Source organism: Hemitrygon akajei, chromosome 5 (genome assembly GCF_048418815.1).
Source record: "Hemitrygon akajei chromosome 5, sHemAka1.3, whole genome shotgun sequence".
Taxonomy (NCBI): Eukaryota; Metazoa; Chordata; class Chondrichthyes; order Myliobatiformes; family Dasyatidae; genus Hemitrygon; species Hemitrygon akajei.
The window spans coordinates 42,380,758-42,401,545 of NC_133128.1; the positions used below are offsets into that span (position 1 = coordinate 42,380,758).

Sequence of the window (20,788 nt, forward strand, 5' to 3'; positions counted from 1 at the left end):
TTCAAAAGTTCAGACTCTGCAGTCAACATATCCTTTGTATTTTCCCTAAGTTGATCTATTACTGTTTACTTGCTTAGCTTGGAAGTGCTCACCGATGCCACAAAATGTTGATACAGTGCTGAACAACTGCTGTGAAATTGCCATAGGCTCTCTTGAACCAGCCAACATGAACATTTTGGTACCCTTGCTGGAACAGTGTCATCTCACAACTGAGAGCCAAAGGCAGTAGCATTGGACATTGGGCACCCTCTGCTTGATCAAGTTGTGGCAGTTCATCTTCTGAAGTAGCACGGGAGCTCTGCCAGTTAATAATATATGAACACAATACCTTTGATCATATGTAAGGAATTATCAGCATGAGTTGCAAAACTTGAGAGTAGGATAAACATAGACAACATGAGACTTTGTCTCCATAGTCACCCTGTTGTCCATGTTTATCCTACTATCAAGTTTTGCAAGTTGCTGGTATCTGGAGCAACAGTTAGTAATGTTAATTGAGAAGGTTCTAGTAGTGGTAGCCTTAGGTGTGTGTGTGGCCTTTGTGGGTGCCATGAAATCTGTTCTGGGTTGGGGGCTGGCCCTTCCCATTGATGCTGCTCTCATTCAGTGGAAGAACTATATTTTTTCTTCTTTGTGACTGTTATTCTGTTATCCTCCACTTGCTACTACCTTCCAATTCCATTCTACTTTCCTCCCCTACCAGGTGCAACCTGCCCACCCATCATTTCACTTCTCCTCGGTCTCAGTCCAGATGCAGGATTTTAACAAGTCTTTCTCTACATCTCCCCCCCCCCCCCCAACACCCCACAGATGCTGCTCAATCTACAGAGTTGATTCCTCAGATTGCTTGTTGCATCAGGGTGATTGTATAGTCTTATTCAGGCCTAAGAAGAGGGGGCCATAAACCATCAGTAGATAATTGTGTAACCAAGAGTTGTCATGTCAGCCTTAAAAACTCAGTCTCCTTCACTAAAACACTGCTGCTTCTACTTATCAAAGTGACATTTTTGACACTGAGTTGGGCTGCTGCTCCAGATTGGTCTTTGCAGCATATCAGTTTGGATTTAAATGCAGGTTGTCAGAGATCAAAGATTGCATGTGTCCTTAATAAGGAAGATTTCAACTTGGCCTTGTTTTATGTGGTTAGTTTCCCGTACCATAGTGTTAATATGGAGCATACTTACCAGTCACAGATAGATACTAATTAATGTACAGATGAAGCATTGTTATTTCTTTTACAGAATCGTGAACTGCAGATAATGCGAAAACTGGATCATTGTAATATCGTTCGATTACGATACTTCTTTTACTCAAGTGGAGAAAAGGTACATTTTTATATTTTTGGCTTTCCAAAATGTGAAATGGCATTTTCCATTTCTTATTCAATGGCAAATTAAATGCATGAATCAAGATTTATTCTTCAGTTTCATAGTTGGAAAAAAGTTGTATTACCTAAGTTCCTAACTTGAACTTTATGGTTAGGTTGGTCTTGCTTCCTTTTCTATTACAGTTCCATTTGTGTAAATATGCTGATTGTGAATGCAAGGACAGTTTTGATAGAAAGGGGCATGTCGGCATTTATTTGACAACATAGGATATTACTGTACACTTGAAACATTTTACTTCATTGTTTGACATGGGTTCATTTTTGTGTTATTTCATCTGTAGGCTAACATTAATTACAGTATGGTTCCATTGCTAACTAGTACGCTTTACTTAAAGCCCTCTCCCCCCACCCACCTGACATCCCCATCCCTCATCATCTCATTCTGTCTTCTTCCCTCTTCCCCATCTTCTTATTCTGTCTTTTTCCCCCTTCCTTTCCAGTCTTGACATCTCGGCCCAAAATGCCAACTGTTTATTCACTTCCATTGATGCTGCCTGACCTGCTGAGTTCCGCCAGCATTTTGTATTTTGTGTGTTGCTCTGGATTTCTAGTATCTGCAGGATCTCATGTCAATTATTCTTAATTATATAACATTACTTCAGTGCAATCATGTAATGTACCTGACATCAATAGTCTGCAACCTATATCTATAAACAAGTAGATTAATTGCTAGTGATATTTGTGTAGTCTTATTTAAAGTGAGAACAGTTTTGGTTTGCATGAATGACTTGGTTTCTGCAGAATTAATTAAATTGGTAGCACTAAGCAAATTTTTATCTTGAAACTTTTTCATGTGCCTTTTTTAAAATCTGGATGGTTATTCTACACGTTTCTTAGTAGAAATTACTATTTAATAACAGGTATAGCTAATTATGTTAGTAGAAAATGGGTTACATCTATCTACACAATACAGCTAAATAGTCATAACAAGAAGTAATTGCACTCTATCTTGCACTTGCAGCAAAAAAAGTACAAAACTGTTAAGTTTGTATTTATTGTGCAAATATTAAGAGTGAAAGTGGTGATGGTAACTATTAATCAAAACACCAATTAATTATTTCTGAGTACCTAAGTTAGCCACCTATAACATCAATGTTCCACCCTATATAATGGTTTTGGCAGTAATTAATGATTTAATTACCGTAGATTCCGGATTTTAAGCCGCTACTTTTTTCCCACATTTTGAACAGCTTTGAACTTTGCGGCCAATAATCCAAAGCGGCTAATGCAAGGTTTTTTTCATGCCGCCTCGTAAACATTTTGCCTCGTAACAGTAGACCAATAAAATTGATGAGTAGTTCACAGAGGTCCAATGAAATTGTACGATAAATCAAGCGCACTTTCACAATTAAATTATTGTAAATCAGTCATTTGTACTCACCCTCATCAACATGGAAAACACTCGAAGCATTGTGCTACCTACCCTACTTAGTTTAAACTATATTTGTTTTCTGTACTACATCGCGGGATGCTATGACGTCACACCCGGTTTCGCGGCGTCTTGTGGGAAAATGCCGTTTGCGATGAAACGGAAAGGAGGGGGGAGCGGATTACGCGAGCGGCTTTGGATCCGAGCGAACTCTGCTTTTAAATGCCGTTTGCGATGAAACGGAAAGGAGGGGGGAGCGGATTACGCGAGCGGCTTTGGATCCGAGCGAAATCTGCTTTTAAATGCCGTTTGCGATGAAACGGAAAGGAGGGGGGGAGCGGATTACGCGAGCGGCTTTGGATCTGAGCGAACTCTGCTTTTAAGTTAAAGGTATCAATAACTTTTCCTGGTAGGCTGCAGTATATATATTTTTTACCAGTCGTTAGGAGATATTGGAATGTTGTTCAGTAAAGAAGTATACGCAACGTATATTTAAAAGTAGCCGCGTACGGGCACGGTTCGAAAAAAAGCATTTGCAATATGTATTTGTTTTTGTTACCATATGGATTTAATTAAAAGTTAAAAAAATCCTCACGTGTAATATCTTTCTGTGTAAATATCTCATATTACAACGTGGGACACCTGCGGCCGAAAATCCGGTGCGGCCTAAAATCCGGTGCGGCCTTTACATTTAAAAAAATGATTTTATTTCTAAAATTAGTGCCAGCGGCTTAAAATCAGGTGCGCTCTGTAGTCCGGAATCTACGGTAATAGATTTGTAAATGTATCCTGGACGTTTGAGTGCTGTAACTTTAAAACTTTAGCAATTTCATCGGTGGGATGGTTTGTCACACCATTCATGGCCTGAGTATGTATCTTCTACCCAAGTCGTTATTACTGAATAATGGTAGTTTGAATAGTGAAATTCCTTTATGACCAGGAACATGTCTCATGCCTGGATTTCCTCCTCATTGAGGGGAGACTGGTGTTGAATTCTTTTTGTTTACTCTCAAGTTGCTTTGCTAATTAAATATAATACAGTAAAATTAATATAACATACAAGTCACAGGCATGCAAACTTCAGCCTGGTCCAGTGGATAATCCCACTGCAAAAGCACATTTCCCCTATTCCCTCTTCTACTATTCAGTTCATGGTCTTTGGCTATTCATTCTTTCTCTTTGTGATGATATTTCTGAGGACACAAAGGTCATAAGGATTCTAATAATTGAGATTGGGGTCCTTCTGAATATCCAGACTTTGCTAATAAATGTCCCATTGTTTATTTTGAGAGAGTTCCTTGTTCCTGCTTTCTTCTGCTATTCAGATGCTGAGTAATTTTAAATTTGCAAAGATAAACCTTTTTTAGATACCTTTTTTTATTTTAAATAAAAGTTAACATAATTCGAACCGCATTAATGAAACAAAACCAGGCAAAATGTTTAGCCAGATCTATGTTAGCAGCATTTCTATTACACTTCTAGTGAATTAATCATGAAATTGGGTCAAATTTATAAAATTTTCACATGTCATAGCTTAAAATGTGACTATCAGTTTTTCTCCCTGATTAATATTGTAGCAGTTACTTGAAAGCAAACCAAAACCGCTGAGAGACTAAGCCAGGGTAATCAACATTGTATGATGCACTTCCAAATAACGAATTTCCAAACTAAGAGAAGTATATTTGATCCTTTATTACAATTCCAACAAAGGCGAATGATCTTATACCGATTTTTTTTTTAAGCTAACAAAACTAAATTAGCGATCTTAGCATTCTAATTAGCGATAAAACTAAGCAAAAGGAAGTGTAATTAGCGGCCAAACTAAATTAGTGTTCCATTTAGCAAAGTTAGTGTACTTAAATGGTCAACAAAAGAACATCTTTTCCCATGGCTCATTCCCTCTGGCTAATGACTAATAAATCCCAAGCATTAATACGTAACTATACTCATTTGCTTCTACCATGCCCCAGCACCCTTGACAGATTACCATAAAATACAATGCAGGCAGAAAATGTATAGCTCTTGCATCCTAGCCCTTAATTATCATGCTATAATGATCACTACATACTACTTAAATAGGAGACATGAATTCAAGGATAAACGTAATATTTATACAGATGTCCCCTTTCTTCTTTCTTTCTTCTAGTTAAGTCATAAAACAGTCATCTAAGCCAGAGGTTACCAGCACTTAACCCAGTACAGAGTGATCTTTACCCACCACTCTGTCAAGTCAGTAAGTCAAGTCAAAGTCATGAAACTTCTAGAGCTGTAGCTCTTCGAACCTCTGCCTGCTGTAGAAGACAGACCTTGGTTATAGGCTTTTCTAGATAGCCGGTCTTGGTCTTGATGTGCACCTGCTGCACAAATTCTCATCTGTCTGGAAAGACATGGATGATTCCTCCCAAGATCCATGAGTTTCAAGGAGCTGTGTTGTCAATAATAAGCACTGTGTCTCCTGGGAGAAAATTGTTTTTTTGTATCTCACCATTTCTGATGTTCCTGTAACTGTGGTAAATACTCCTTGACCCACCGTTTCCAAAACAAGTTTGACATGTATTGGATTGCTTCCATCTATAATGAGCATAAATGTCTTCCTTTTGGAACTCTCCTGGTGGTAAGGATGCTGAGGTTTTCAGAAGCAACAGATGGTCAAGTGTTAGTGCTTCCAAATCATTGGGATCAGAGGATGCTTTAGTAGTTTGTTATCCACTGATAATAGCTTCTATGTCACAAAGGACTGTGTGGAAACCCTCTTCGTCAAGAATCTGTACCTTCATGGTGGAATTGACCTTTCGCACAGACTTGATCAGTCTCTCCCATGTTCTTCCAAGATGGAATTAGAAATCCACTTAATTCCCTTTTGAAGAGGGTCATCACTGATCCATAAATGATTCTACTTTCAGAGGCTTCTCGCAACTTTCACTCAGCTCCAACAAAGTTTGTTGCATTATCAGAGCACGGTTCACAAACCTGTCCTCATCTTTCTATCAAGCATCAAAGTGCGTTAACAAAGGAATCTGTATCTAACAAAGATGCCACTTCCATGTGAACAGTTTGTGTAGCTAGACAGGTAAATAATACCCATACTTCACTGTACTCCTTCTGCTTTTCATTTCAAAAAGGCCAAAGTAGTCTACTCCTACACATGTAAACAGAGGTTCACCTGGAGAGACCCTGTCCAGAGGTAGATCTGCCATATGCTGGCATCCTGGAGTTTCGTGCAACCATCGACAAACAACACACTTAGACGGGATTCTTCTTGTAGCTATACAAACACTGGGTATCCAGTATCTTTGGCGCAACCTGGATAACATGCGGTTATGGCCACCGTGCCCCATTTCTTGAGGTACATGCCTCACAATGAGGTCTGAGATACGAAGATCCTTTGCCAGTATAACAGAATGTTTGTATTCTTCAGGCAGCCCTACTATGCCAACAACTCAAGACAACATCTTCAAGTACTGGATTGAGCTTGAAAATATGGCTATTCTTTTTCACATTTTCCCCCTTTTGCAAACTTGAGAAGTCATCTGAAAATCTTTCTCTGGCAAAACCCAGTGGTTTCCATTTCAGCCTTCCTGACCTTCTCCACTGAGAGACAATCTTGGCTGATCTGACCTTTGGTTTTCTCAGTCTCTGTTTCCAAAGAATACCCTTGTTGTTCTTCTCTAAGTCAGATTGAGAAAAAGTGATGTTCACTTGCTTCCTCTTCTGACCAAGAATCAAAACCAGGTTCTTAAATCTAAGAATCTAAGAATCCAGGCCACTATCTTCCTCAAACGTGAATGAGACAAGAAGTGATGAATAACACATTACCACATCCACCTCCTTTTCAATCTGCATGGCATTCATTGTAACGCTCCATGAGTCTGGAGCAGAAGTTCTCCAGGAAATCAGGATTTGCGGCCCATTCACTTTAAGGCTGAAAAAGATACTGAGGCTCTGACACCTGTGTCTCATTCTTCAGGAAAGCTTTCACCTCCACCCTCTATAGGCCACATCTGCCAAGTTGCTTGAAGTGTTTACATGCCTCCATTGAGATGCTTCTGAAACCTTAAGAATTTCTGAAACTGTTTGCAATGAAGGTTCAGAACCTGGAAGTTTCATTCTTAATATACTTCAGCATAGAGGTGCTATCAGTCCAAAATCCTGAGTGCATGTGCAACTCCTTCCTCCACGATGTGTCCATATAGCTAGCCATTGTAGAAGTGGTGAGCTCCATATGAGGGATGGAAACTGACTTCAATAGAATTTTCCCATGGTAAAAGCACTGTACACCTGACAGCGTGTTCCATAGCCATCTTCACTTGCATCTGTATGATGTTGTAACTGTGCAGCAGTAACTACTCCAGAATCCAGGGGTTTCAGGCAAAAAACAATTTTGAATTCTTCCAACTGGCAGAGTTGTTCCAGCCAGATTGTCCACTCATGAGCAACTGATGTTGGTATAGTGTCATCCTAGCCAAGCCCTTTCTTACAAAGACCTTACAGGATCTCCTTAGCAGATAGCACCACTGGACTTAAGATTCTGAAAGGATCATGGATACAACAAACTGTGGAGAGGGTCCCCCTTCTGGTGAGTGGTCTATCTTGATCCTGATCTTAAATTTGGAAGTATCAGACTGAGTACACCATTATACACTGAGGGTATACCTTGATCCAAATCTAAATCTTTCAGGTCCTTCACTCTTTACTTTTCTGTTATCACAGCTAGCACACTAAGTCTGTTGCTTATCCACTTTGTGAATTGAAACCCGTCTTTATCACAAAAGGATACAAGCTCATGATAGAGAGGCGTCGATTCCTCAGTGGACACTGACTCAAAGCAGTTGTTAACAGAGAAGCAATGCATAATGCTATCTACTGCCTTGCAGCTGAATTGTTCTTCATTGTCTTCTGCGCATTTCCTTGGAGTGAAATTGGCACAGCTTGGTGACAAAGTTTCTCCTAAGAGATGTACCACCATTTTAAAGTCCACTCTATCTTGGTTTTCATCAAGCCACCAGAGCAACCTCAGCAGATCTGCATCTTCTGCCTGATGGAACATTGATTTGATATCTGTCATGATGACCACCAGTTCTTTTCTGAATCTGATTATGACTCTGATCAGTGAGCTAGTAAGATCTGGTCCCTGTAAATCTGAGCATTAAGTGATATTCTCTGAAAAGTCACTGCACAGTCAAACATAGCAAAGTTTCCCTTTTCTGGGATGATAAACACCATGATGTGGAATATATTAGACTTCCTGACCACTGGATTCCAGATCCTTTGCTGGTGCTCTTTTGGCATAACCTTTGGAGATGATGTCCTTCATGAAAGTTATGTAGTTAGTGTAAAATAACAAATATGTCTTAAACCTCTTAAGTTTAGAGCATGCTGTACAGCAGTCTTCCTATTATTTAACATGTTAACCTCCTTTCTCAAAGGTAATCTATTCTGGTAGTGACCATCCACCAGTTTGGAAGAATTTGCAACCAGCTCTGTGAATTTGTGATTGTCTCTTGACAAACCAGGTTGTTTATCCTGACTGCATTCAGGGAAGTCTACTTGACCTGCTGCCAAAGCGCATACAATTTCAAAACTGAGATCCTGCTAAGTGTCAGCTCTGGCTTTGCACAGTCTCTTCCATCACCATTGTCCATTCTCAGTCCAACCCAACATTGTTCTAATTGCATAGGATCCATCATTAACACTGCAAATCACTTGCAATGGCTCCAATGCTTTAGGCACATTTGTCTGAATCTATCTCTGGCAAATGGACATGTTTCAGTTGAACCATTGCTTTGAAATCCCTCTGTCGTGGAATGTTCCCTTTGCTGACAGGCATACTTTCCTGTGTATAGATGTTAGGTAGTTCACTTCTAATCCTGAAACAATGTAGCTACTCACTACCTTCTCTTGACCCATGGTGCATAAGAGAATGTGTGTCCTTTTTCTTGTGAGGCTGAGTTTGTTCATGAGGCCCACTGTGCAGAACACTGCTGTTCTCCCTTGATCTCTGTCTTGTTTCCCTTCTTAGACTTATTTGTACAGAACAATAGAAAGTTTACAATCTTGATCAGGCCATTAGATACCAGGGCACTGCTCACTGCTGTGTCTTATTCTTTCACTGTTTATTTTGATTTTGTCCCCTTTTCGTTAGAATATGAACTTTGCTGGGATGGTTTCCACTACATACCGTGAATGAAAGATACTTGATGTGTTCTGTACACAAACAACTAAAGCAGATACCATTTCTTTTAGGAAGGCAATATTCTCACTATGAGCCCTTTTCTCCAGCTGACAGCACGAATCCAGTTTATGTTCACCCTCGCAGAACAGACAAACCCTTTTCACTGACGGGACCATTTCCCTTCCAACTCCCTTGTCCACTCGTCCCCCCCATCCCTCCCCACCGATCTCCCTCCTGGCACTTATCCTTGTAAACGGAACAAGTGCTACACCCGCCCTTACACTTCCTCCCTCACCACCATTCAGGGCCCCAGATAGTCCTTCCAGATGAGGCGACACTTCACCTGTGAGTCGGCTGATGTGGTATACTGCGTCCGGTGCTCCCAGTGTGGCCTTATATTTATTGGTGAGACCTGACGCAGACTGGGAGACCGTTTCGCTGAACACCTATGCTCGGTCCGCCAGAGAAAGCAGATCTCCCAGTGGCCACACATTTTAATTCCACGTCCCATTCCCAATCTGATATGTCTATCCATGGCCTCCTCTACTGTCAAAATGAATCAAAACTCAGGTTGGAGGAACAACACCTTGTATGCCTGCTGGGTAGCCTCCAACCTACTGGCATGAACATTGACTTCTCTAACTTCTGTGAATGCCCCTTCTCCCCTTCTTACCCCATCCCTGACATATTTAGTTGTTTGTTTTTTCTCTCTCTCTGCCCATCACTCTGCCTGTTCTTCATCTCCCTCTGGTGCTTCCCCCCACTCTTCTCCTTTCTTTCTCCCGAGGCCTCCCGTCCCATGATCCTTTCCCTTCTCCAGCTCTGTATCACTTTCGCCAATCACCTTTCCGGCTCTTAGCTTCATCCCACCCCCTCCGGTCTTTTCCTATCATTTTGCATTTCCCCCTCCCCCCACTACTTTCAAATCTCTTACTATCTTTCCTTTCAGTTAGTCCTGACGAAGGGTCTCGGCCCGAAACGTCGACAGTGCTTCTCCTTATAGATGCTGCCTGGCCTGCTGTGTTCCACCAGCATTTTGTGTGTGTTGTTTGAATTTCCAGCATCTGCAGATTTCCTCGTGTTTGCCCTTCCATTAGTTCCAGGTTCAGTTTTAGCTTTACTTCTCACAGTGGCCACGGTAATGATAAAGCTGCTTCCTTTTAGCCTTGGAGAATGAAATTGTGACATAGTTTTGTTTACACCTTTGCTTATTGTAGTTGATGTAGTATCCTGTATATTCCCATACACCGGGTGTGTAGCAATCTTTACTTTTCTATAATATCAATTAATCTTTAGAGTTCAGAGTATCTCTTGGCTTAAAGTGTTAAGCTACTGGAAAGGATATGTAGGGTAACAGTTCAAATGGTAAAGGTAAATTATAGGATAGAGAGGTAAATCATAGGACTGGAGGGTGGAAAATGTAACATTCAGTTTTTTTAAAATAATGTAAGTGGGGGGCAAAGACTTACATAATTTTTTCCAGAAAGAGTTAATAGGATAAAGAAAATGCTGTGGGTGAATTTAATATGGATTTCAGGAAACATTATAAGCAGGAACTAAGTAGATTATAGCGCATTAATTTTTGGACTTGTTCAAGGATGTGGTCATTGCTAACAAGGCCATCTTTCATAGGCCATTGCAGATTGCCACCCCCCCCCCCCCCCACCTCAAACTTCGCTAGGTTAGACAAGATCAGGGTTGCAAAATTCCTTCACTGAAATACATTAGGGAACCAGATGGGTTTTTGCAGAAAACCAGTAACCACTGACACTGATTTTTGTTTTTATTCTGGGCTCCATTTAATTATTTGAAATTTGAATACCCTTGCTACCATGGTTCATAGTTCCTTGCTTCTGAATCTTAAGCCTGGTTACATGTTACAATAGCCACAAGGAATATGGCCAAATGGGTCAATGTGATATAAGAGCAGCAGAAAGGCAAGAAAATTAGATTCTCCGCTTCAAAGATGGCAGAGTATTTTTATTTCTGAAGCTGCTATAATTAACAAATACAGTTGAAGTCAGAAGTTTACATACACTTAGGTTGAAGTCATTAAAACTCATTGTTTAACCACTTCGCAAATTTTATATTAGCAAACTTATAGTTTTGGCAAGACGTTGAGGACATCTACTTTGTAATTTTTCCAACAATTGTTTACAGACAGATTATTTCACTTTTAATTGACTATATCAGAATTCCAGTGGGTCAGAAGTTTACAAACAAAATCAAAAGAAATCAGCCAAGACCTCAGAAAAAAAATGTGGACCTCCATAAGTCTGGTTCATCCTTGGGAGCAATTTCCAAACGCCTGAAGGTACCACATTCATCTGTACAAACAATAGTATGCAAGTATAAGCACCATGGGACCATGCAACCGCTATACACATTCTGTCTCCTAGAGATGAACATACTTTGGCACGAAAAGTACAAATCAATCCCCGAACAACAGCAAAGGGCCTTATGAAGGTGCTGGAGGAAACAGGTAGACAAGTATCTATATCTACAGTAAAACAAGTCCTATATCGACATAACCTGAAAGGCTGCTCAGCAAGGAAGAAGCCACTGCTCCAAAACCACCATAAAAAAGCCAGACTACAGTTTGCAAGTGCACATGAGGATAAAGATCTTACTTTTTGGAGAAATATCCTCTGGTCTGAGGAAACAAAAATTGAACTGTTTGGCCATAATGACTATTGATATGCTTGGAGAGAAAAGGGTGAGGCTTGCAAGCTGAAGAACACCATTCCAACCATGAAGCATGTGGGGGGGAGCATCATGTTGTGGGGGTGCTTTGCTTCAGGAGGGGCTGGTGCACTTCACAAAATAGATGGCATCATGAAGAAGGAATATTAAATGGATATATTGAAGCTACATCTCAAGACATCAGTCAGGAAGTTAAAGCTCGGTCGCAAGTGGGTCTTCCAAATGGACAATAACCCCAAGCATACCTCCAAAGTTGTGGCAAAATTGCTTAAGGACAACAAAGTCAAGCTATTGGAGTGACCATCATAAAGCCCTGACCTCAATCCGACAGAAAATTTGTCTGCAGAACTGAAAAAGCATGTGCGAGCAAGGAGGCCGACAAACCTGACTCAGTTACACCAGTTCTGTCTGGAGGAATGGAACAAAATTCCAGCAACTTATTGTGAGAAGCTTGTGGAAGGCTACCCAAAATGTTTGACCCAAGTTAAACAATTTAAAGGCAATGATACCAAATACTAACAAAGTGTATGTAAATTTCTAACCCACTGGGAAAGTGATGAAAGAATTAAAAAGCTGAAATAAATCATTCTCTCTACTATTATTCTGACAGTTCACATTCTTAACATAAAGTAGTGATTCTAAATGACCTAAGACAGGGAATGTTTTCTAGGATTAAATGTCAGGAATTGTGAAAAACTGAATTTAAATGTATGTGGCTGAGGTGTATGTAAACTTCTGACTTCAACTGTACATTTCTGCATTTGAGAAAGCAGTGAAAATTGCTGCAGCAAGGTTATTACTGCAGCTGCATGCGTATACACACGTGTGTACAAATGCGCTCACACATGTATGTGTTTGTATATGTATGTATATGTATGCACATGCATGTAGATAGAGAGACCTGCACAATTTCCACAACCAGTTGTGTGTTATACTGGTTATCCATATTGAAAGTGAGGGCTGAAAAATCTAGATGACAGCCAATGAGAGGCTGTGGCTGGTTAGAATGTAGAGTTCTAAGCCACTGTAAAGCCAGAAACATATCAGAATCGGGTTTAATATTACTGCCATATGTCATGAGATTTGTTTTCTTTACATGTGTACAATGCAATACATAATAGGAAAAAATGCATTCCTGTATGTGTTATATAATAGTTAAATCAATAAGTGTTGCAAAAATAGAAATTAAAAGAAGTAGTGAGGTAGTCTTCATGAGTTTAATGTCCATTCGGAAATCAGATGGCAGAGAGGAAGAAGCTGTTTCTGAAACATTGTCTACAAAAAAAGGTTGAAATTTAAAAAGATTGTTATTTCAGGCATTTGATGAATGAATTGGACTATCTTCATGGTGTCATTTAAGTAAAGGAAACTAAGGTTTTTTTAATATCCACACAAAGAACACAGTCCCTTGGGCTCTGCTCATCCATGCCAACCAAGATAGGCAGACTCAATGGGCCAAATGGCCTGAGTCTGCTCCTATATCTTATGGTCTTCCTGAACTACTGTAAATTCCAGTATATAAACCGAAAATTTGGCCCTAAATTTTGGTCCTAAAATTAGGGGTCGGCTTATACAGAGGGTGCCAACTTTGGAAAAACGACCTGTCACGGAAGACAGGTCGTATTTATTGGCTGTTTTCGAGTCAAATTTGTTCCACTGTCGATGCATGAATTCTTTGAATGGTTTGATTAAACTCGCATCTAGTGGCTGGAGCACGGACATCAAACCACCGGGGATGACTGCAATTACCGTATTTTCAGCTTTCAGTGCTGCTTTTGTCTCACCTGACAAGTGCGCTTTGAACATATCCCAGACAAGTAGCAACTTTTCCTTCCCAAAACCTTCGGGATGTTGACGCCTCACCTCTTTAACCTACTTCAAGCAACCCGCTTCGTCCATCCAGCAGCGTTCTTGAATGTAAACAACAACACCCCACGGGAATTTTTGGGACTCCAACACTTATGATTTTTAAAAAGACGGATGAAGAAGTGAAAGATTGGGTTAGTAAGTTTGTAGATGACATGAAGATTGGTGGTGTTGTGGATATCCTGAAAGTTTGTTGTAGGTTACAACGGGCAGTGAAGGATGCAGAGTTGAGCTGAGAAGTGGCAGATGGAGTTCAATCTGGAAAAGTGTGAAGTGATATACTTTGAAAGAACAAGCTTGAAGGTGGAGTACAAGGTTAATGGCAGGATTCATAGCAGTGGAAGGACAGATGATCTTGGGGTCTAAGTCCATAGAGTGCTCAAAGTTGTTGAAGTTGATAGGGTGGTTAAGGTGTGTTTCCTTCGTCAGCTGGGAGATTAAGTTCAAGAGTTTTGAGATAATGTTGCAGCTCTATAAAACTCCGGTTAGAATACACTTGAAGTATTGTGTCCAATTCTGTTTGCCTTAGGATGTGGAATAGAGAGGGTGGAGAGATATTTACCAGGATGTTGCCTGGATTGGAGAACATTTCTTATGAGGAAAGTTTGAGCGATCTAAGGCTTTTCTCTTTGGAGCAAAGGAGGTTGAGGGGCAACTTGGTGGATGTGTATATGGTTATGGAGGATCTAGATTGAGTGGATAGCCAGCACCTGGGCAGTAATGGCCAAAACAAGAGGATATCCTTTTAAGTTGAGTAGAGGAACGTTAAGGGGAGATGTTAGAGGTAGGTTTTGTACACAGCAAGTGATTAGTGCCTGGAACGCACAGCCAGGGTGGTGGTAGAAGCTAATACAACAGGGCCATTTAAAATACTCTTAGATAGGCACATGGGTGTAAGAAATGTGGAGAGCTATGGGCTGTGTAAGAGCGAAGGGTTAGATTGATCATAATGTAGCTTTATATAGGTGAACATCATGAGCCACTGTCCTGTACTATTCTGTGTAATTATTTTCATTGAGAGTTCAGTATACTTTATGCAAAAGGTTCAATTAACTCATACCTTTGTCTATCCTCACTGTTGAGGCTACCTGACCTGATGCAGTTTTCCAACATTTTCAGCTTTTATTTCGGAGTTCTTGCACAGTGTTTTCTTTTGCTTTTTGGTTTGATAGCTTATGCATCAAAACTTAAACCAAATAAAAACCACTGCAAATGCAGGAACTCTGAAATAAAATTTGAACTTTTTACAATTAGGCCTGTTTGCTATTCACTCTATTCCATGATAAGAGATGGATATAAATAGAGTGAGAAACAACTCCTTAATACAGGCAGTCCCCAGATTACAAACAAGTTCTGTTCCTGAGCCCATCTTTAAGTCAGATTTGTACGTAAGTCGGAACAAGTACATCCGGTATTATTTAGCGACAGTTAGTCAAACATTTGTCTTAGTATATATATATTTTACCTTTCTATGCATATAAAACACATAAGAAACGTCTGTATTCCAACAATTAAACCACTGCTTTGCTTAGTAATAATTGTAGCTTTCATCAGGGCAGGGCCTTTCACATGCTCCATTATTCTCACTTTATCCTTCAAAATTGTTCCGATTGTTGACTGACTGTAGCCTAACGCTTTTCTAGTGACTGATGAAGTTTCACCTCTTTCCAAACACTTTATTATTTCCACTTTATTTTCAATCATGATCACTTCCCATCAACGGAACAGAAACACTGCGGGCAGCAGGTCCCGAGCGCCGCCGGCTCCTAAGGACCACTCTACTGAATTCCCCGGGTCCTAAAGTCTACCGCACTGCGACGGGTTAAATGGGACAAGTGGGGGCTGTGCTGGGTTTGGGTATTTGATTCTCCACAATATTCAGCGTGGGAATTTAAACTGGAGGTGGCAGTGTTTTTTCTTTCTTTTTTTCAATCTTTTTATTAAGTTTCCAATAAACAATATTAATACTAATACATAGAGATCAGGAGTACATTAATAATGGTTAACATGTAGAAACACATATTCCAAGTAACAAATGGAGTCTAACCTCCCAATCTCTTAGTAATTAACCATGAAAAAGATAATTATAATTATAAAAAAGAGAGAAAAAGAGGGAAAAAAACCCCAAACTAACCTAAAAAACCTCGCCATCAACCCAGCATAGATGGACAGTGCGCTCGGGTGCAATCTGTCACTGGATCGAACTAGGGAACTTCCGTTCTTGAGCCAGGCACTGATCTTACTGCGCCACCAGCTGACCGGAAAAGGTGGGGGGACGGAGTTAGGGTGAATCTTGCTAAGAAAAACTTAAGCCAAGTACAAAGTCACACAGTCAACACAGTGTCAACGGCAACGATTTAAAATGGTGGATGGTGTTCTCCTTCCTCAGTTCATAAGTACGAGTTGTTCATAAGTCTGACGTTCGTAACTCGGGGACTACCTGTATTGTCCATCTCATAAATACTGTCCTTTTTCAAAAATAAATTCCATAATTTCACATCAGAAATGTTAATTGCTTCCTCAGCATTTTATAGGTTTGTAGTTCAAAATATTTTAATATATAATATTTTAGTATATAAATTTGAAAAATGGAAAAGCTTACAGAGAAGGAAATTGAGACAAAGAATCATATTGAAGGTTCTGGAGTGTTATGTAGACTCGGTAAGATGGCATATTTCTTTCCTTGAAGACATTTGTAAATTAGATGTTTTTGTTGCGAACTGCTAGTTTTAGGCTGCTGTTCCTGGTACAGAAAAACTCCAATATTCTACTATTGAATTGCTTGGAAGTCTTGAAGGTTGCACCTATTACTCCATAGGTGAAGTTTCTCACATCCTTTCTGAACTCATTAGGACTCTGTTCCCAATGCTCTCTTTACACTTGCCAGGTTTGGTTTCTTGTCTCTTTAAGCTCACCTGATTTACTACAGAAGGTATTATATAGTTGATTAATATTTAAAACAAATTAAAAAGGGGTGAGATTTTAATAACAGTAGCATCCAGTAGTCCAGAGAATTTGCCAGTCCAACACTACCAAAGGGGTGCTAGGTTATCAGCATTTTACTATATTAGTTATTCCAAATATATTAAATTACTTAAATTTCCTTGCTGTGGATAGGATTCTAGCACCTACCGTAATTAATGGTAGTGTGTTCTAATTATTGTGTTGCCATATTGTACAGGTTATACGTGAAGAGGGGATGAGTAAAGTATGTTATTTAATGTGGATTCAGGATTTTAGTTAAGGAAAGCCACAAGAATAATAAAGTAGGCAGACTGTTTACATATTTTAGACAAGAAAAGGGAAATATCATCAAATCCTATCAGTGTTAAATGATGATATCCATCTGCCCAATATAGTTGTTAGTGGTAGAGCTTTTTTGAAAAGTTGCTAATTGAATTATCCCAGGGTTGTCCTTGGACTCTGAGTATCTATTGTTGTTGGCAGAAGTAAGGCCTGATGATATTTGAAATAAAAACAGAAAACTATGGAAATTATGTCCAGTTTTGATAGATCTGAAAAGTCTTTTACAATTTTTTTCCATTTCATTCTGCCAAGTCAGAAGATAAGATGTTGATCTTCGACATCTCATTGAGATTCATGGGAGTAGTTTCACATGCCAAAGCTCGAGGGAATGGAATGGAAAGGTAAAGTGATAGACATTTAGAAACTCAAGAATACCAATTGGTTTAAACAAAACTGTCCACAAAGCAGCCATCCAGTTTGGCTTTAGTTTCCCCAATGTATTGTGATGTAAATTGTAAAAGGTACAACTGATCTTTGGAGATGTTGACCCCTAGGTAACCCAGGAATGGCAGAGACTGATACAGTTTGGCACCAGTGATGTTGCAGGAGTTGGTAGTCATTATTAAACTCAATGTATATTAGAAGGTTTAGACCTTGTATTTGTGTGTGCTCAAAAGCTTTCTTGAAGAAATACAACATCCTCTCTTACCCCTGAGAATCTTGGGTTTATAATGACTTAAGTAGAGAAAGAGCATTTGGGATGTTCAGAATCTTAAGGTCATGCATGGGAGGACATTGAGACCCTGCACAAGGAGTAAGCAATCTACAATACAGTGTAGTTATTTTATGTAAGTGTATAAGAAGTCTGACAAATGGAGAACAAAAGTTGTAAAATATGTAAGTACCAGTTCTGTAATTTTAAAAAATGTCAACTAAATGATTTCATGTTTCTGAGATGCAGGGGATCTGGCTCTTGAAAGGGAAACTAAAAGTTATAACTTATTATGAAAACTGTACACAAATATATATAAGGCATTGGTAAAATTACATTGAAAACTCTGGATGGTATTGGTATCCTTATTTAAGGAAGGTAATTAAATGCATTGTATTAGTTGTTCGTCCTTTGGAGTCAAAGACAACCACGACTTCTGTCAGGTGGAGGGTTTGTGAGGCCAATCCAGGCCCTGAAAGCTCGCCCACATGTGGGACACATGAGGTAGGTGCTGCAGTGGAAGTGGAGGTAGCTCGAGCCTTGCGCGCGGCACGTTTCCTCTGAGTCTCTGTGGTACGTCTGATTTCTGCTGCATAGGTTGGGTGGTCCAGAGCAAGCGATTCCCAGCTACTGGGATTGATGTTGAGGTCTTTGAGGGACACTTTGAGGCAGTCTTTGAAACGTTTCTTCTACCCTCCAACTGAGCGCTTGCCCTGGCTCAGCTCTCCATACAGCAGCTGTTTTGGTAGTCAACTGTCAGACATCCTGACGACATGGCCAGCCCATCTGGCTTGGGCTTTCTGTAGGAGGGTGTAGAAGCTGTGGGTGCTAGCCCGCTCCAGGACCTCCGTGTCTGGGACTTTGTCCTGCCATCGTACATGGAGAAGTCTGCGGAGGCAGCTCAAGTGGAAGTGGTTGAGCTGTTTAGCGTGTCTGCTGTAGACAGTCCAGGTCTCGCTGGCATAGAGGAGGGTGGTGAGAACCACTGCTCGGTAGACCTTCAACTTGGTGGTAAGGCTGAGTCCTCTCCGCTCCCATACATTCTCATGGAGTCTCCCAAAAGCGGCACTGGCTTTGGCAATTCTGTTGCTGATCTCTGCATTGTAAGCAGTTTAAAAAAGACGGACTACTAATAACTAGAGTGGCATGTTTCTGTTATTGTAGAAGGTTGAACAGGCTGAGCTTTTATTGACAAAATGCTCAAAGAAATCAGGTAAGGCATAATCTATGCAGGGAAATTAACAGTTAAGGTTAAATCTGAGTTTAAAGATGAAGGGGAGATGGCCAGGGAGTAAAAAGCAGATAGAAGAGGGGAGAGTTGGTCTTCCCACCCTGAATTTCTTTATTCTATTCTCCATCTTCCTTTCCTATGAGGCTCTATCTTCTTCAGCTCTTTGTCACTTCCACCAACTTGTGCTGTTTTTATACTCCCCTCCTCTAGCTGCCTGTTACTTCCTCTCCCAACCAAATCCATCAATGGGCTTGCCAGCTCTTGTTCCACCCTTCCCTCCAGCTTTTACTTTGGCCACCTCCCCTCTGTCCTTCAGTCTAAGTGAAGGGTCTTGACCCGATGGCAACTGTCCATTACCTTGCATAAATCTTGCCTAATCTGCAGCATTCCTCTAGTTTCATTCTTTCAATCCGCCCAATCGCTAGGCCCCTCCATCCCAACGAGCTGTGTCGCCCGGCAACCCACCTGTTTCATCCTAGCTTAATCACAGGATAATTTGCAATGACCAGTTAACCTAACTAATATGTCTTTAGGCTGTGGGAGGAAACTGGAGTACCTGGATGAAACCCACATGGTCATGGGGAGAAATTCTGTTGTTGCAGATTTCAGCAACGGCAATATTATCCTGTGTCTTCACTCAGCTTTTATCCAGTACCATTTAGAAGAGTGAGAGGTGATTGAAATGCAGAAGATGCTGTCTGGTCTTGATAGGTTGGAGGGACAAGCAGAAGACCTGGGTTATGCACACCTAACTTATGAACAAACATACATACAAAAAAGCTCCCTCTCTTCCCTCCCTCTCTTCCCTCCCTCTCTTCCCTCCCTCTCTTCCCTCCCGCCCCCATTTCTCCTTAGGGGAGATTACTGAGGGGGATATCACTCATGCCATTCCTTACAATTCCGCTGAGGTATGATTACCATATCAAATTGCTGTTTTTCATGTTTTCTGCAAATTTATCTTAATAGATGTGTGTATAAAATGGAACCTGTTACCTGGGGGTCATGTAATTTGGGGAATATGTTTCATTGCCTGACAGAATATAGAATAAAAGATCACTATAAATGCTCAACATTATAATTTTTTTTTCCCCCGGTGATCATGAGTCTTCATAAAATTGTTCCACAAAGCATGCCCAATCTCTGAGTATTTTGAATCTCTGAATATTTTGAAGGCAGTGGAAAGAATGAAAGGTTGGAGATGATAGATGGAGGTGCAAAGTTGAGGTTACAGTTCAGCCGTGATCTTGTTAAATGGCGGAAAGGGCTAAAATGGTGTACTTCTGCTTTTCATTCGTGTGTTTTTCATACTTTTTTCTGATCTACTGAATCATACCACTATGAGTGTTGGTGACGATGATGAATGAGTGCACTTTATGTGCAGACGGGTATTGACTCATAACTGGGTGGAAGTCTAACTGCGGGTAAAGAAACCAACCTTTAAGATGACTCCATATGATGAATTTCCACTTGGGACAATAGAGAGACTGCAAATATATTTTTACTTTAGGTTTCATGCCATTCAAATTAATCCAAATTGCTTTACAGCAAATAACATAATTTTCGAGTTGTAGGAAATACAGAGCAAAATCTACCAAACAGCAGTGAAATAATGATTAGAAAATCAGCATCTCTAAAGTAATTTTTTTCAATAAATAATAGCTGTGTCATTGGATTGATTCTCTTTGAAATGGTACTTTGAGTTTTGGATATTTACGCAGGTGGGGCTTTTAGTTGTTATGAAAAAACACACATTTCAAAGTGCATTTAGTTTCAAAGTACGTATTCAGTTTACAACCTTGAGATTCATCTTCTTACAGGCAACCACAAAACAAAGAAACAATAGAACCTCAAAGAAAAACCCCAACAAAAGGCCATCAAACACCCAGTGTACGAAAAAAGAACAAATCCTGCAACAATAAAAAGTAAACAAATAACATAAACCGCAGAATCCCCAAAAGTGAGTTCTCAGTGCTGTGCCTATGGCCACAGCTGTTAGTTCTGAGCTGAAGTGCCCTGATCATATCACAAAAATAGTTTTAAAAAAAGTAAAAAGACACAAGAAACATGAACTGCAGAGTTCCTGAAGCGAGTCCACAACTGTG

The 20,788-nt window shown here is 40.1% G+C and overlaps 1 protein-coding gene across 1 annotated transcript in view; it reads left to right on the forward strand.

Moving 5' to 3' along the window:
* The window catches only part of gsk3ba (glycogen synthase kinase 3 beta, genome duplicate a), a 190,155-nt gene that overhangs the window by 108,700 nt on the left and 60,667 nt on the right, over nt 1-20,788 (forward strand). The window contains exon 3 of the mRNA XM_073045344.1: nt 1,242-1,325. Coding sequence (XP_072901445.1) covers nt 1,242-1,325 — 84 coding nt within the window. The remainder of the gene's footprint in view (nt 1-1,241; nt 1,326-20,788) is intronic.